Consider the following 18,162-nt stretch of genomic DNA (forward strand, 5'->3'; position numbering starts at 1 on the left):
CTCTTGGCCCCATAGCAGGGTCCCTGGAAACCCTGTCTCCAGCAGCAAACTAGGCAGGGTTCTGTTGGACCACTGCTGGTGTTTCATAAAGTTTGTCTAAGTAGATTCATCCAAGCCAAAATGTTTCATGGAAATGTATCTGCATTTTCCAACAAAAACCTCTCTCACTGGACAATTCCTGACCCGCTCTAATCAAGATCTTTTGTTGGTGTTTCTGGGCACTTCTCTAATAGAAATATATCATTTTTAATTTCTTCCATTTTTCTTGCTCTTTTATTGTAAAATTTCTCATTTTACAGTAAATTATTAAATCTTTTCTGTTTACATATTTTTCCATAATGGAATTATATTTTCTGAATTAAAGAGATATTTATCAGTTCCTCTAAATTTTTGGAAAATTGTCAGTGTGTAGCGCATTAATGTATTGGACACAGATGAATGGTCAATGAGCAGATCTGAGAACTAAATAGCTATTATTGCATTCAAGGCACTGCAGCTTCTCTGATCTCTCACTCAGAAATGGTTTACGAACTCTTAAATTATCACCAGTCTTGCAGATTCAGTGATCACATTTTAGGGAATTGTGGACAAATAAGATGCATACACACACCACATTATGCAAGTGTCCATTGCTTCACAGCCCATCTCTCTCACGCTCATCTTAAGCTGTGTGTTTTTCCTCTCATATCTACAATACAAGATAGTTGCTAAAGTAACATAATCACCATTTTCTTAAGCAAGTTTTTTACGGTAATTTGAGAGTTGTACTTTGACCCTGACTCTTCTTAGAGGCAATGTGTGGCAGGAATGATTCACTGGTTCTGTGATAGATATGCCTGGCAAGTTGGTATCTGTTCAGTTTTCATGTGCATTTAGGGAATTAAATTAATAGTTTAGAACAGAATGATTCTTTCAAACCTTTGGTTATGGTTCTTGTGATGTCACTCATGCTTGCAGAGACCAGGAAGTCTGCACCTTAGACTTCTCAGGTAAACGTCTCAGATATTGTTAAAATACACATGCCAATTACATTTTTAAACTGACTATAACATGTACTTTTTTTCTGTTCTTTATTCTTACTTTAATTTGTAATTCACCTTTAAACACAAGATGTTAATGTTTGTAAAAAAACAAAACAAAACCCAAAAAAGGCATACAGCTAGGACCGTTAATGACAGATTATTAGGTATTAACCTATAATTCCATTCTCTAACAGCAGCAAATGTGGGTCACATGACAGCTACAACTATAAATACAAATATGGGTCACGCTACAACTATAATTATCCTGCTTCTCCTGTGACTCTTCCTATTTTTAGGTCTTTAAGGTGTATCTATATTGTTTCAATATGGGTGACTGGTAGATGCATTTATCTTCAGAAATGTCCACGGTGTGCCCCCTACTCTAATCTGTACATAAGCCTTTCATCCTAGAATCTGAAAGCATTTAGCAAATTTAGGGATGGAACTTTTGCGTATCAGTGGAACTTGGGAGCAAAACAAAAAGGGTTTGATCCTTAAGCTCTCTTATCCCCATTAAGGTAGACAAAATCCATTTTACCGAAGGGTAACCTCGGGCATGGTGAGACTGAGTAGGGGAGAAAGCACAGCAGTGAATGGGAAGGGGTGATAGGTAGCAACACAAGAAAGAAAAAGTCTGAGAAATCAGAGAAAGCCAATGAGGAAGAATAGAGCAGCAGTCTGAGGATGGGGTGACTACATGGAGGATGGGTCCGAATGAAGAAAGCTGAGAGGAAAGAAAATGAAAGGAGACAAGCCAGTTGGATGAGATAGCGTAACATGAACAAGAAGGGTGGAAAGCAGGTGACGGTGGTGGGGGAAAGGAGGAGACTATGAAAGACAATTAATAAAAATAAATGAATATGAGAGAGAATATGAAAGTGCACAAGAAGAAGAGATTGAGGGAGGAGAAGAAAAACAGCTAAAAAGTTGGATGGTGAAAAAGGAAAAGAAACCTGTCTTTAGCTTATTTAATGATGCATTCATGATCCTATATTGTAGTGCGTTTCCCCAGATGTGCTGTATCTGCAGGAGTTGATGAGAGGGATGGGTGGCTATTATGAATTCATAATAAATATGTTGACTGCTCTCGATTTTATAGTTCATTAACTAGAGGTAAAAGGCAGAAGAAGAAAATTCACCGAAGGTGTACACAGCCTTCTGACCGATTGGGGTCTAGTAATCTCCCTCTTATATGGAGAGCTATTCCTTGAAAGCATTTTCAGCTGTAAGAGTTATACCGTTCTAGAGAGGAGTCTGTGGAATGACCGTGGTGAGGATATTTCAAAGTCAAGTCAGCATATCTCTCTTTCTGAATGTAAAAATACTCCTGGATGGGGATGGGGAAGAAATAATAAAAAGCACCTCTTGTTTCTCTTGACGTGAGTGCCTGTAAACTTAAGTGCTCTAAAAGTGGTTGAACTTTGTTCATGGTAGGTACTTTGTGCAAAATCTGCACTGGCATTTCAAAATGCACTAGCATGAGGTACAATTTCAGTGAAGGTAACTAGAAAACAGTGAATTAAAATATTACTGTTGAAGCAGACCTATTACATCTACTTATACTTCCTCTGTTTTGTGACAGTATTGGGGAATAAAGTATTTTGTGGGAAGTATCGACAACCCATCTCTGTATCCCTGTGTGTCCAGGCACATTGTTGGGAGAGAAACCGGATCAGACCCACCCAGCTGGATATGCACAAGGCAGCAACTCACTATTTCATCTTACAAGAGCCCTGGGTTGTTATAATCATTCTTCTGAGTAAGTTGAATTTGTCAGTAGTGGGCAAGAGTGTGAAATACATGAGGAGATGTGAGTGAGGTTTCCCTACCACATCCCTGATCTTCTGAGTCCTCCACACGTGACTTGTTGTCACGAAAAGTTGCATGTATGACCTGATCACGTTCTCATTCAGACTTGCTGATTTGAAGATGCAGAGGGAGTTTAAAAAAAATGCATAGGACATAGTTTCAGCATCCTGAAGTTAGGCACTCAGATCATACGTGAGCACCTAAATAAATCATCTGATTTTCAGACACCAAACGCCTCAACTCTCATCATTTGGCCACAGTGAATTTAGTGCAGGTGCCACTTGGCTCATTTCAAACTGCACTGGTTCGAAGTATAAAAACCTCTGGCTGACTGGATTTATGGCATATCTAGGTATACTTGTGTTCCACACAGGCATGGGGGCAGTGAGCTGAGCGGAGAATTAATAAGCAATGGTTACATTACGTTTTGTGCAGCTCCCTCAGTCTTCAGCATGATGGTTTCCATTAGTGTGGTAGTTTCTGGAGTCCCAGTCATGGATCAGAGCTCCATTGTGTTAGTAACTGTATATACATATTGCAAAAAGATAGTCCCTGCCCCTAAAGAACTGAGATTCTAAGTTTTGTCACTTCAGTGACTGTAGTCTGAAATGTATGAATAAGATGTTATGAATACACACGTCATGCAGTGAAAGTGCCCTTTGTTTCACTGCTGCACCTGTGAAGGAATGTTTGGCCAACCTCAATGAGGATAGAAAGAGAAGGTCTTAAATAATCAGAGAGGTGCATACACCAGAGTCTAAAATCTAAACCTCCTGAAGTTTCAGGGAATCCCTAAAGGCAAACATCTTTCTCTCTCAAGGTCCTCCAGCTCAGATTCAAAACGAGCCAAAGTCTCATGAGAACGGCTGCTATTGAGAGAATTCCACCATTTGAAATTGGTGAAAATCTCACAAGTTCATTTCAGCTCCCTGGGCTTGTTATATTTCAGTGCTATAGAACTCCAACCCTGGATCTGACACAGCTTCAAACCAAAGCCTGACCATCACCTCCTGGGCCTGGATCTTTATATTACATTCTCATTGTGTTAAATAAAGTTGCCCAGCAATTAGAAGGCTGTGATTTCATACTCGTTCTCTTTTTAGAGGACATATAGGTGTTGAGAACCATACATCCATGCTTTTGATGCTGCAGATTTGGTATTCTTTCATGTGCATTAATCTCAGCCTAGCTTTGCTCTGGACATTAAAATTAAAGACTCTTCCTGCAAAGCAGTTCACTTCCTCCTCTTGTGTGAATCTGCTCGGAACTTGTGCTTTTAAATATCAGTTGTAGGAAATAAACAGAGATTTCTTCACAAGCTGACTTGTATGCCCTTTAGTGGCATAGCAGATTCTTACTTTAGCTAGGAAGACATTTCTGTAGAAGATGGCTGTTAACAGGAAAATAAAAATACTAATTGCCAATATTCTAAATTCAGTTGCTCCACTTATAGGGCCCTCGGATTCTCTGAAACTCATTGTCTCTTTCTGAGATTCTTTTACAGTCACTGGGTTCCCAAGTTGTTTGCTACTTTCCACAAAGTACGATTCTTTCCTCACCCACCCCATTAATTTAAGAAAAACCAGATAGATGGTAAATATAGCAGAACTAGCATGAAAATCCTAATTATTGCTCTTTGAAAATATACATGCATTAATGCATGTTTGAGAACCCAAAATCCTGTTTCTCACTTATATTTTATAGATCACACTTCAAAAGTCACCAGTTGTTGCTTGTTTAAGCGTGTTAAAATGTGTTGATAGGGACACAGGTGGTCATCCTGATTAGGGAAAGGAAATCCAACCCTCAGTAAGTGAAGTAATAAACTCTATGGAAATTTACACCCTCACCAAAGAACAGGGGCACAGCAGAATATAGTTTGCTCAACAAAGAAGCAGCTGAGTTGCTATTGAAAAGTTCCCTCCGAAAGTTCTATTGCATGTGCATGCCCTGGTCACTCCATTCATGAGTTGACAACACATGGGAGGAAACTTACTGTCTACTACACTTATATTGTACATGGTAGCTCACCGAATTGTGGTGCTGTCTGAGGAGAGAGAGTTCAGAATGATCTTTTAATGCATATTTTAACAATAAGTCTCTAAAGAGCTGAAAAGAACTAAGTTTGACCTTTTGAATCCGCTACTGTAATTTACTATCCTAGGGATATATTAGCGGAGCAAATGAACTGCAGGGGAGAGGATGGGTTTGGGTTCTAGGCTAGGATTTGGGAAACCCTGCTGTGCCATAAACTTCCCCTGTCACTTGGTCAAGTCTTTATGTGCCTCAGTTTCCAGTGTATGAAGATGGGGGTAATAGCACTTCCCCACTTCAAGGGTGTCGTGAGGATAAATCCATTAAAGATTGTGGAGTGTTCAGACACTATGCCAATTGGGGTCCATATAAATTCCTTAGGTAGATGGTGTGATTAAGAGGGCTGCGGTAGCTATTGAACTCATAATTCACTCTTAACCAAACTGCATTTGTGAATCTCATCCTTTTAAAGATTATTAGTGATATTTAAGCAGCTGAGTTGCTTGCTTCTTTGAAGTTCACAAAAGGGAAATTTTAATGTTTGTGCAGACTGTGACCTGGCAGAGAAGTATAACTGGACCCACCAGTTGTAAAGGAGGATGAATATTATTGCAGGTGTATATAATAAGTATCCCGTTAATTTACATGGATGCCTCTCTCCCCATCACACTTGTCTGAGCATTGATCAGACTGTGATGCTTCATGAACTACAGATATTTTGATTGCAAGTAGCAGATCCTTTGACTCCAGCTCTTTGTTAGGCTTATACAAGACTGATGTAAATTACCTGCCATGCTCACCGGTGCTAGATTTCAGTGTCTCTGTTTTTCTCAGCAAGCTGTCACACTGCAAGAAGAAAATTATGCCTGGCAGTTCTAGGTCACAGTTTTGAATAGGACATAACAAATGCCTCAGGTCACAGCATGTTACACATGATCAGCTTTCCAGATTAAAGACAGATTTTTTTTTTTTTAAAATGGCGGTCGCATTGGCCAGTTTACAGCTTTATTGTATGTCTCGTTGAGCAAACATCAGAATAGGCTGATAGGAACAACTGGGCAACACACCAAGTTAGCCATAAGAGATGTGAGTTACACAAACACTCACCATGAGGTATTTCTTACAGAGTATTGCATTAATAAATGTAGTTCGGAGAAGTTCTACTACAGCTTTTCCTTTAAGAAGGCTACATCCTTGTGAATCCTCTATTACCACCTCTCAACAAGAACTATTTTAAGTTATTATGTCCACTCTGTGAGAGGTACTTGAGTAGCATGAGAGGTTGAGGGGAAAAAGTGAGGGACAATCAGGAAGAAGTAGTAGTGGGGGTTGCTTGTGCAGGTAGAGGGACTAGAGAAGGGCCTCAGTGACGGGGCAGAGGACAAGATTTGGAAAGGGGCGTCAAAACCCACAAAAATCCGTTGTGTCTTTGAAAGAATCGGCAACAGCCTGCATGGGAAAAGGGGAATAGGGAGGATTAGAAGAGGAGTTGCTGGGATTACTGGCTAAGTGCAGTCCTGAGAACTAGTGTCAGCTGTGAAACTGGTTCCTTATGTGGTCTTCAAGTTATGTGATCTTTCTGCCTCAGTTGTATCATCTGTAAAACAGTGATCATACTTGCCTACTTAAGAGGGCTGTTCTGAGGATTATCTTTATAGGATGCTTTGTGGAATGCTGTGGCTATGAAAGTATTATGTATTATTCTGACTTCAGGACAGTTCTTCCACATAAGAAATTACTCTTCAACAGAGAGCTCTGGTTGGCAAAGACGACTTTAAAACGGTGTAGTACAGTGTAACAATTCAAAAGTTGTTTATGCACGTTAGGCAATAGACAAAAGTTATTTCTGGGTTAATTATTAAATTCCTCCTTTCCCTCAACTAGAAAATTTGAGTGGTTAGGATAGGAAAATTCAGGCAATCAGTCCCTCAGGCAGGATGGGGAATGTACTAGACATAATGCTAATGTCACACACTGGCTTGTAGCATTATGGGAAACAGTTCCTTTGTCTGTCACTCCCATCTCTTAAACTGTGGTTCCTCAGATGAAGCAAGACCTGACTAATGCATACTTGGGAGATGTGCTGACCATTTGCATAAAATGAATTAAGTGGCTTTGCCAAGATCATATTTCTGTAATTGGCTTTGTCCTATGCTTCATTAAACAGCTTTAGCTAAGCAGTCCATTTGCATAGTTTCAGCAGGGAAAGGCTTGGGTTTGAAGCATTTAAGACCACTAATTTTATGATATATCAGAGTAGCCAGTGGTTGGGCCCATACTAACTCCAGATGTCTACACTCTTCAGTCAACAGGACTGTCCTTGACATTTGAAATGAGGTTCAGGCTGTTCCCCCTTCCCCAACCCATCCACTAGCCCAATTTTGTGATTGAAACGCTTTAAGAAACAGCTATTGAGATGCTTGTTTATGACCCATCCTGCCACAACGTGTGCTGAAGGAGTGACATGGGGAAGAGTATTAGATTAGATTCTCCTAGCCATATTGTTTAGCAATACTCTTTGGCAGGCAAGGCATAGAACTTCTACTAGGTTGACTCTTTCGGAGGTAGCTGTTACTCTGCTGTGTCATTCAGACAGATGCCACAACCATGACTCATTAAATGGGCAGGTTGGCAAAAGGAGGATTAGGGAAAAATAGGATTGCAAGACTCTTCCTGTGTATCCGTGGCTTAAAAAACAAATCTTTAGCAACATTATGTTTGCTGGCAGTGCTGTAACTTGGCTCCATAGCTTAAGAATTCAGGCCAAATTGACCTCAGTGCAAGTGTATTTACTTTTGTGGAGTTACACTAAGGATAAATCTGGCCCCTCAAGTCTGAATACTTGCACTGTGTTACTGAGTCTGTATGGGAAGCCGTGAGAACAACATGCTGTGTTTCTGGCCCTCAGCCACACCAGGGAGGTCATTTTCTTCTAGGCAATTAGTGAAGTGGTGGCATCACTAAAGGAAGTGAATAAACATATTCTATCCTGCTTAGGTACTCAGTTTGCTCAGTTCTCATCATGGATTTTCTCTGGATACACTATGGGGCCCCAGAGAGAGCTTGATCGCTACATGCAGTGATTTCCATTCAGGCTTATTTTGCTGGGATACTGAAAGAGCTTTGGCAAAAAAAATCCTTTAGTTTTCCTTATACAATAAATGTCTCTCTTTTTTTCCCCCCTCTTCCTAGGTGGAAAAATGCCAGTCTCTTTAAGAAAACTGAAGCAAATGGCTATTTATCTGGGACTGTTAAATTGTGGGGGATGTGCTGTGATGTATTATCTTATGCAAAGTAAGTTCTATTGCTCTTAGCAACCTTATTTCTGCCCTCTCCACATCATTCCCCTTTGTACAGTGGACAAATAAGAACAGTTCAGATTCTGATAAATGTAGATGGGGGAAGGGCAGCAGAATTTAAAGATTTTATAAATCAGACCTGCCAGTGCAATGTCCCTGCATTTAAATAATGCAGTTGCTTTAGTCTCAAAAAGATTTAAAAAAAAAAAAAAAAAGTAGGTTTCTTTTCTCACCTAGATTTTAAAAATGGTCACGGTTTGGGGGGTGAGGGATAAGGGTCAGGGGAATGAGGGGAAATGTGAACCTGTTAGAGTTCTGGTCAGTTTGTAATACAGCCACTTTATGGTGCTGGTCCCTAAAGATGGATCTTGTGAGGTGTTGAGCATCAATGTCTATTGAAGATGCTCAACAGCAGTTGAATATGCTCAGCATGTTGCAGGATTGGGGCCTTAGAAGGAAGCCTCGAGAGATGATGCTTAGACAGACAGATTCACTTGCTACGTTTAATTAGCCGAGAATTATTAACATCATTAGTTCAAGCAATTGATTTTCTTTTTTAGTGATTTCCACACATTTAGCAGCCCAAAAGCAGCAGGCTTTGCTTCCATTTTTTTGAATACTCTCGACCAGCAGTTTTCAACCTGTGGTCCATGGATTCCTGGGCGTCCGCAGACTATGCCTAAGATTTCCAAAGGCGTCCACACCTGCATTTGAAATGTTTTAGGGGTCCGCAAATGAAAAATGTTGGAAACAACTGCTCTAGACCTCCAGATCTCATGCCTTTCCCTTGTAGTTACCATCAAACTGTTGCTTTTTGCCTACCCTCGCATTGGAGGACATTGCCAGGAAGGAGTGGCTGAAGCCCTTAATTATGAAACCTTCCCTTCATTTTACATATTTTAATGATAAATTGGACAAAGTTGGAAAGCTATCTTGTATTTCAGACAACTCATGCCCTTGAGCTCTGAACTGCAGCTCAGGCATGACAGATTGCTAAACCTGACATGTTTTAAAATAGAAAGGCTGGATTGAACAAGGATATTAGCATTTTCTCTTAATTTTTTTTTAAATCTCTTGAAAGAGATTTCCTTTCATTAGCATAGTGAGTGAAAACAACTCAGTTTCCCAAATCATTTAGCTGAACAAGCCAATTAATTTGTGGCTGCTGTTCATTGTAGTACCATTGTTCTGGTGCAATATTCAAATCAAATATGTATTGTGTACAAGGGACCATTGCATTGGTGTGATATTGATAGCCACATAATGTTTTAGATATTTTGATTACAGGCCAACTGGGCTTTTAATCAAGAAAGTACAGCCTTTAATGAGAGTTACCCTCTTCATTAGCATAAAACAGGAACAGAAGCTACGACCTTGACTCGGAAGTTTATACAGTTTCATAGGATACAGAGTGACCTAAACAAACTGGAGGATTGGGCCAAAAGAAATCTAATGAGGTTCAACAAAGAAAAAAGTGCAGAGTCCTCCACTTAGGAAGGAAGAATCCCATGCACAGCTATAGACTGGGGACCGACGAGCTAGGCAGCAGCTCTGCAGAAAAGGACCTGGGGGTAACAGTGGATAAAAAGCTGGATATGAGTCAGCAGTGTGCCCTGGTTGTCAAGAAGGCTAATAGCATATTGGGCTGCATTAGGAGGGGCATTGCCAGCAGGTCACAGGAAGTGATTATTCCCCTCTATTCGGCATTGGTGAGGCCGCATTTGGAGTAGTGTGTCTAGTTTTGGGCCCCCCACCACAAAAAGGATGTGGACAAGTTGGAGAGAGTCCAGCAGAGGGCAACAAAAATGATTAGGGGGCTGGAGCACAGGACTTCTGAGGAGAGGCTGAGGGAACTGGGCTTGTTTAGTCTGCAAAAGAGAAGAGTGAGGGGGGATTTGATAGCGGCCTTTAACTACCTGAAAGAGGGTTCCAGGGAGGATGGGGCTAGGCTGTTCTCGGTGGTGGCAGATGACAGAACAAGGAGCAACGGTCTCAAGTTGCAGTGGGGGCGGTCTAGATTGGACATTAGGAAAAAGTTTTTCACTAGGAGGGTGGTGAAGCACTGGAATGGGTTACCTAGGGAGGTGGTGGAATCTCTATCCTTAGAGGTTTTTAAGCTGAGGCTTGACAAAGCCCTGGCTGCGATGATATAGCTGAGGTTAGTCCTGCTTTGAGCAGGGGGTTGGACTAGATGACCTCCTGAGGTCCCTTCCAACTCTAATTTTCTATGATTCTGTATCTCTAACCTTAAAGGCTTGCTAACCCAGGAAAGCTAAGCACCAGTGCTACTTGTGTGGTTTCAATGAAGTTCTGGTTCCCCTTCCTCATCTTCATGTATACAGCCAACATGACCAAAGCGCAAGGAAGTCCTGGGACTTCCTCCCCGTTGCACATAGAATAGCTGAGTAGCATTTGATTCTAGGATCCTCCGACTTCTCTCTGTGCTGTACCCGGTAGATTAGGTCAGTTCCTTATATCTGATATGCATAATTGTTCCTGTTCTGGATCTTTTCTACACAGATTCTCTTTGCTTTATCAGCACCCTGGAGATGGTATTAGGAAAAAAAAAAAAAAACACTCAGGGCTTTCATTGCTGTCGCCATTTAAAAAAAAAAATTTTTTTTTGTCGTCATGCTGAATTAGCTGCATACACACAACGCATCACATCGGGACGTTTCTGCTCACGACACACCACTGAGCTCCAATTTCAGGTTCTCTGGGAGGAGATAAACAGGAGTCTTTATAGCCTTGTTGTGCCCTTTAGAAGCCTCTGCTCTGGTTTCACACTACGGATGTGCAAGTTCACACATGAGTAGTGATGCATTTTATGTTAATGCTTTGGGCAGAATACTCGCAAGATACCACTGTCTACTGTGCACAACGGAGAAGGAGGGTGCAGGGGGACTGGCTGCAGCTTCCCGACAGAGTCTGGTTCTATGCTGGGGACGGCCCCAAAGTATTGAAAGCAGCCTGGGTGACTGCTGTCAAGCATGGCTGCCAGCCATGGCCTTAGGAGGCTGCCCTCCCACTGAAAACGGCCAGAGTGCTACTGGTCTGCAGCTGTGCCTCCTCGTTAGTGGCTCTGGGAGAACTTGGGCTAGAAACCAGAGAAGCTGCTTCTTTGTCAGCTGGGGCCAGCCTTCCAACCCTTGCACTCCTGGAGCAACGGAGAGGTGGGACAAACAATAGAGTTTGGTCCTCTATTTTAAAGCCTCCTACGGTGGGAGCCAGATATTCAGGGTGGGGTTTTCGAAAGCGTTCAGTGTTAGCCTAACTAACCCTGTTCTGACTGAAGTCAGTGGGAGTGAAGCTAGGCCAGTGCTGAGAACGTCTGAAAATCCCACTCTCAGCAAGCACAGCTTGAAAAATATTCACGTAAACTTTTCTGTCATTAAAAGGGTCTCTACTCTTTCCCCTCCCCTCCCCCAGCTCCATTTTTATAAATTGGTCACCACTGGACGGAATATTTTCCAGTTATCACTCCATGGTATCTATCTCAGCTGCCACACTATTTCTCTGTATTTCCTTGCTGTGATACCTCACAGACTGTCATGTAGTAGCTGGGAGCACATGGACTTTAATTGTGACAACTGTATATGTTTTATGATACCCTTTTAAAATTAAATGTTTCCTCCACTTGTGCTTTAGCTTTAGGGACTTTTGCTTAAACTTCACCTAAGCCTATAACAAAAGTTCCATAGTAGCAACTGCTGCTGTCCTCCTAGATCAATGCAAGTGAAGTTCTCAGTTCTTAAATTTTTTCCAGAATTCCCTTTAAAGTTTTGAACATTAAGTGCACCTCCTACTGCTCTACAAGCATCAAAAAAGCATGGAAACTTGCCCATAATGCTACTCTTACATGTACAGGACATTTGAAAGATCTTAAATCCAGGGCCCATTTCACCTAAATGTGCTACAGAACAGCACTTTCCTTTTGCTGCAATTTCTCTGATTTAGGAGTTAGGATAGTCTTTAATCAGTAGTGGTCCATTTAGTTCCCCCCTCCTCCCCATTTAGAACTGGTTGCTGTCACCATTGACAAGGATGATAGTGCAGACCTGGGAATCTCTTAGCAATCCACAAATGTAAAAAAGTCTCAGATTTAGGAATCACATCTGAGGTCTCATGGCTGGTTGGCATTAGTAATATATATATGATTGAATTCTTTTTCTGGAGGGTTGTGTATGGGTGGGGGAGGGCAAAAGCTCTTTTATTTGCAGTGTTGTCATAGCTGCATTGGTCCCAGAATATGGGAGAGATGAGGTGGGTGAAATAATATTTTTTACTGGACCCACTTCTGTTGATGAAAGAGAGAAGCTTTTGAGCTACCCAGAGCTCTTCAACCAACTTCTATTACCTCACCCACCTCGTGTCTCTCTTATTTGGTTTTTCAACCCCACATTGACCTCATCCCATAATAGTCTGTTTCTTTTATCTAGAAAATTTTGCCAGGACACAGTATTATCAGCTGGCTCTCGAGCAGCTTAAGAATGACCCTGCAGCCCTGGAGGCACTGGGTGCTCCCCCTCTTAAAGTGCACAGCATCAGACTGACAGACAAGAATAATCGCGTTGACATGTCAAGAGCACAGGTAATAGCAGTGAGCCTGCCTGCCAGTTAAACATGGCTCTGAAAGATGGATTTTAAGTATCTAGTAATGGTGCAGAGGAGAGGAGAGGGAGGAAGAGGTTTTTCCAAAGTGACTATGTGATTTAGGAGCACAAGCCCCGTAGGATTAGTGCTCGCCCTTCACTTAAGGTGAGAGTGTCAAAGGCATTCAAGTCTTGCTTTGAAATATGGTAGTGGAGGAAATAGCAAGAATATTGCGCTAGTTAGTTTCTTAAAGGAAAAGAAATGGTGCGCGCACCCACTGATACTTCTTTGTGACGTATAAAGAGTTCACCCATCCCCTCCCAAAAGGATTTTTTTCTGCTTGTTTTTACATAAAGCCTTTTCTATCCTGGGGTTTTAAGCCACTGGATTGGCTACGCCACTAAAAAGCCAGAAGATACAATTTTCAAAAGCACTTATGTCACTTAGGCATCTCAGGCCCGTTGACTTTCAATGTAGTTTAGGTACATAAGTCATTTAGGTGCTTTTGAAAATTTAGGCCTGGTGTAGATGTGTTGCACAAGTGTAGAGTATGACTAGCACCAGCACAGCTTACATTGGTTTGAAGCGGAGGGACGCCAGACTGATAAGTTACTTTTTATGCCCTGTCTGCACTAAGGCTCTGCATCAGTGTAGATAGCCAGTGGCTTAAACCCCCCCCCAAAGGTAAAGGGTATTTAGTCTGGTCTTCCCTGCTTTTGCTGGAGGTTTTAGATGTATCCTGAGAGCTTTCAAAGCCATTAACAAAAAGGAGCACAGAGTGTTGAATCTTTAAACAGACATATTTTCTGCCAGCTGGTTGTAGAGCATTTGAGTTGAAGGTGTTAACCAAGAAAAAAAGCAAGTTTTAAACAGACTGAATAAAATTCCCTTTCCATTTCAAATAAGTCAGAATCCATTGCATGATATCTGTGATGTTCTGAATTTCCTATTTATCCAGTTGCCCTTGAAATCATCCAGGCAAGACCTGAATTTCCAATATAAAAAGCAGAGAGGGGGAAAAAAGAAAAGTCAAGCCTTTTGTATATAGACCAGACGAGGGTTGGGGTGGGAGAATCCCCCAACCTCCAACTCATTTTTGCCTTTGTAAGTCACCTTTAAGAATCTTACAAAGATTGAAATGACTCAGGATGAAGTCACAGTTCATTCCTCTGACTCCTCCCAATATAACTAACTGCTTTCTTATCCACCATTTCATTGATGGCAAGAATAGATATAAAGCATATTTATATTCCTCAAACATACTTAATGCTTTAGCAGAAGCGCAATACTGCAGATGTAGCCTGGTTTATTACATTAGAGTGTTTTAATGGTAGAATTTTCAATCCTGCTGAAGGGTTTGAATACCCAATTCCCATTAATTTCATGGAGCATCCCAGCCTTTGTGCCTGTATTTGTTATAATAATAATTTTTTATGTAACACTTGCCATCCATGGATCTCCTAGCACTTTACAAAGAAAAGGTATTAGTTCAAATATTTCAGAGAATGTGACTTTCTTTATAGGGTTGCAGTCATAACATAGAACATTCTTTTAACATAGATTTGTGTATGACAAAATTAACACAACTCACATCCCATTCAAAAAGTTTAGTGAAAATCTCCAAAGTGCAGAAAAGCTGTAATATCTAAGTTAAAATTGTGGGAGTGACTCAGTTTTCTCTTATTGACTAAGGAAGGACTAAACGTTCATTTCACTAATGTCAGTCATTTGAAAGTTTTCAACCAACTATTTTACATCTACAGATAAAGATACCAGTATCTGGAACAAAATCAGCTGGATATCTTTATACCAATTCAGTAAAAGACTTCTCCCTTAACTGGTGAGTATGAAAAAGAAGGTATTCGGTGGAGCGATCGGGGTAGGAAGAGAAACAGGGGCAGCAGGACCAGATTTTTGGTTTATATTGATTAAAATTGCTGAGATTATGGAAATAAGGAGAAAATCTGTGTTTGAAGCGCTTAGGACAGTAATGTGTTCACATGCTGTCATTATGGAAGTGACAGAATATCCATTAAATAATTTACATGTATTATCTGTTGAATACAAAAAGTAAGTGATTAGACCAAGAACTTTGTGATGAAAACTGTCACCCAGTATAATGGAGTGCATAATTGGCCCACTGAGTCTAATTTATCCCTCCCCCGCTGCCACACACATACCCAAAAAGAGGAAATGCCAAGATAGTTGGACAGCAGGTTTAACACTGGTTGTCTTTAGTTATTGTAATAGGCCTGTGATGCCTTCTACTGTTCTCAGATCACATTGATTCTGTGGGTATGTCTACACTGTAGCTGGGAGTGGACTTACGTTAGCGGAGCTCAACTTAGTGTGTTAAAAATAGCGCTGTTAGCGTTGCGGCACTTGCTGAGTCTCGGGCTCGCCCCTTGAGCTCGGACCCAGGGGTCAAGTAGTTTGAGAGCCAGTGCTGCCACCTGAGCGGCAATGCTGACAGTGCTATTTGTAGTGCAGTCGCTCAAGCCCCGCTAGCATGAGTATGTTTACCAGGGCTGGGAGGCTCGCTTCCACAGACAGCATAGACATACAGTCTCTCTCTATGCAAAGAAAGGTTGAATTAGGCTGAAATGGAAGTATCTTTCTACGCCAGTACACTAATCTGTTATGATTTGTGGCTTTAATATTTTTCAGTGTTAAACCCTAAATCCCTCTTCCTCAAGGTCAAACGATTTCTAGAACCCAGAGAGTAATTAGGAACAATTTTTTCTGCAAGTTCTCTCTCTTGCTGATTGAAGAATTTCTGAAGAGATTTTAATTTCCTCATTTATTTGTTCTTGAAAATCATTAGAAAACATTTGTTAGTTCAGTTTTCCCTGTGTCTTGTTAGACATCCAAAACCAAAGCAGTTTCGCTTAGCTGGCACCTGGCAATATGGGATTGTTTCTGTTACCATGATTAGATAAGCAAGACTTACCAAGAGTAGCTGAAAATTCTTGTGGAAACCAAAATATGAAATTCAGTGGTTTGGTATTAGCTTATCACTTGGGAGACCTGGGCTTAAATCTCTGCCTGCCGTAGACATACAGGTGACCTTAGGTCACTTAGTCCCTGGCTATGCCTACACTGACAGCAGCGAATTTGCTGCCCCCAGATTGATTTATCTGGTTCGATTGAGCGGAAGTGAAGACCCGCTCAATTGATCTGGAAGTAGATTTAATAAAATCACCTCCGGAAAAAAAGTAATGCTGTATCGACAGGTATACATTTCCCGTCGGTGCAGCATAGTAGAGACGGCATGCAGAACAGAATTTAGAAAGTCGACATAAGTTACGCAAGCTTCTCTGCATAGCTTCTGTAACTCCCATTGACTGCCGCCAAATTTGCCAGTAAGTGTAGACCAGGCCTTTGTGTGCCTCAGTTCTTCATCTGTGAAAAAGGGATAATAGTACTTCCATACCTTATAGGGGTTTGTGAGAATAAATACATTAAAGATTGTGAGGCACTCAGGTACTATAGTGATGGAGGCCGTATAAGTACCTAAGGGCTTATCTAAACAAACAGTTAGTGGGCAGCAAGCTGGGGTGTAAATCCACAGTGCAGTAACTGTCCATGTGGACCCTGATTCTGCACTTTGATTTAAGGTACGTTTGGTGCGTAGTAACAGAGTTCACACAGACAGTTAGTGTGTGGCATACTGGTGCACTTACATTTACACCCCCGTTTGCAGAACACTAAGTGTTTGTCTCGACAAATCCTAAAACAGAGAAAAGAAAATTCATGCTCTGACATTCCCATGTGCAAGCATAAAATGCGTTTCCCAGAAACATTCATGCCAGTAGAACTTGATCCCACAAGTGTTTGTCCACGTTTATCGCCCTTTTTCGTATTGACTTCCAGTAAAGTTAATGGTAGCAATATAGTTGGTTCCTGATATCTATTACAAAATGGAAGTGTGAGACATAAATGTGTCCATGGACCAGATCACTGAATGATTCAAACACAGTTAGGTCTCATCTGCTCCATAAAATAGACATAAACCAGTGTTGGGAATAGCAATATTATAACTGAGTTATCTGACATGTTCTTGATAATGTGTGGACAAACCTTTACAGCAGGGACAGTTAATAGGCAGACAGGGGGCCAAATCCAGACTGCAAAATCTTTTTATTTTTGTATTATTTTCTCTGGAGTCTGGAGCTTGACTAAACCTTGACCAAAAAATTCAGACCTTGAGAAAAAATAATTGATTGTTCGCCTGGTCTACACCGCCGGCGGCAGTCGACAGGAGATACGCAAGCTACACAATGTGATTGCGTATCTCCCGTCGACTTACTAACTTTGATTTACCGCGGCGTCACCACTGCGCTGCGCCGACGGGAGATGCCCTCCATCAACACAGCCTTACGCTTTTTGTGGGGGTGGATTTACACTGTCGACAGAAGAGCACTTCCGGGATTGATTGTGTGGGTCTCCACTGCCCGCTCAATTGATCCCGCTGCATGGATCCAGCAGCACTGACAGCGCCACCAGCAGTGTAGACGTACCAAAGTCTAGAATCTAGAAGTAGAAATAGCAGTGACAAGACACAGAGTCAAATTTTCAAACACATCTAGGAGCCTAAGTCCTGTTTCAAAAGTGACAGACATGGAGCATAGATCACTTTTAAAAGTAGCAACTTACGCCTCAAAATGTCTAAAGTCACTTTTGAAAATAGGAGTATTTGAAAATTTGACCTTGAGTGACCAGACTGTAGATTCATCATACAGAGGTGCAGCAGCTGAGTTGCATTACTGTATGGGTGGGATTTTCAAAAGTGATCAGCATTGGCCTAACACTGCTCTTAAGTCAATGGCAACTGCTGATGAGAGCTGCTCAGGAACTTTGATATATTGTTTTTCTGTTTGAAAATGCTGATGGATTGAAACCAAAACTGTTTGTGGAAACATATCTGTTTTAACAAAGTTTTCATCAGAAAGGTTTCTCAGATCAGGATGGAATTTTGGGTCAAAACCAGAGCGAGCAAACAACCCACTATAGCTTGTAGCCCAGTGGTTAAGGCACTCACGGGGATGTGGGAGACCCAGGTTCAAGTTCCTGATCGGCCTGATCTATCCCAGAGGAGTGCCCTATTCTCCTGGCCATTCTGGGCTTTTCTCTCTATCAAAAATTTGAAAAAAAGTCTTTTTGTTCTTTTCTACATCAGAATGGAAACAAATTCTGAAACCTCACAAATTTTTCATGAAATGGAAAAAAGACAATTCTTCCTGGTTGGCAGATTAACACTGATAGTCCTCACAGATGGTGGGCTTGGACAGAACTTTGAAGAGCAGAAGGTGTACCTTTGCATATCCCAAAAGTACAGCTTTCTTTCTCTAAATTAGAGATTTTATTCTCTTGGCATACCTGCCTCCTCCAATGGACTCCTGTAC

General features: G+C 41.3%; 1 protein-coding gene across 3 annotated transcripts in view; it reads left to right on the forward strand.

Annotated features, from left to right (window-relative positions):
* COA1 (cytochrome c oxidase assembly factor 1) overlaps window positions 1–18,162 on the forward strand; it is a 64,479-nt gene that overhangs the window by 45,567 nt on the left and 750 nt on the right. For all 3 annotated transcript variants that reach the window (XM_067550372.1, XM_067550373.1, XM_067550374.1), the window contains 3 exons: window positions 8,058–8,159; window positions 12,604–12,755; window positions 14,521–14,597. In XM_067550372.1, coding sequence (XP_067406473.1) covers window positions 8,066–8,159; window positions 12,604–12,755; window positions 14,521–14,597 — 323 coding nt within the window. In that variant the 5' untranslated portion in view covers window positions 8,058–8,065. The remainder of the gene's footprint in view (window positions 1–8,057; window positions 8,160–12,603; window positions 12,756–14,520; window positions 14,598–18,162) is intronic.

Source organism: Emydura macquarii, unplaced genomic scaffold (assembly GCF_026122565.2).
Source record: "Emydura macquarii macquarii isolate MOO-44397 ecotype Brisbane River unplaced genomic scaffold, CSIRO-AGI_Emac_v2 contig_1263, whole genome shotgun sequence".
Taxonomy (NCBI): Eukaryota; Metazoa; Chordata; order Testudines; family Chelidae; genus Emydura; species Emydura macquarii.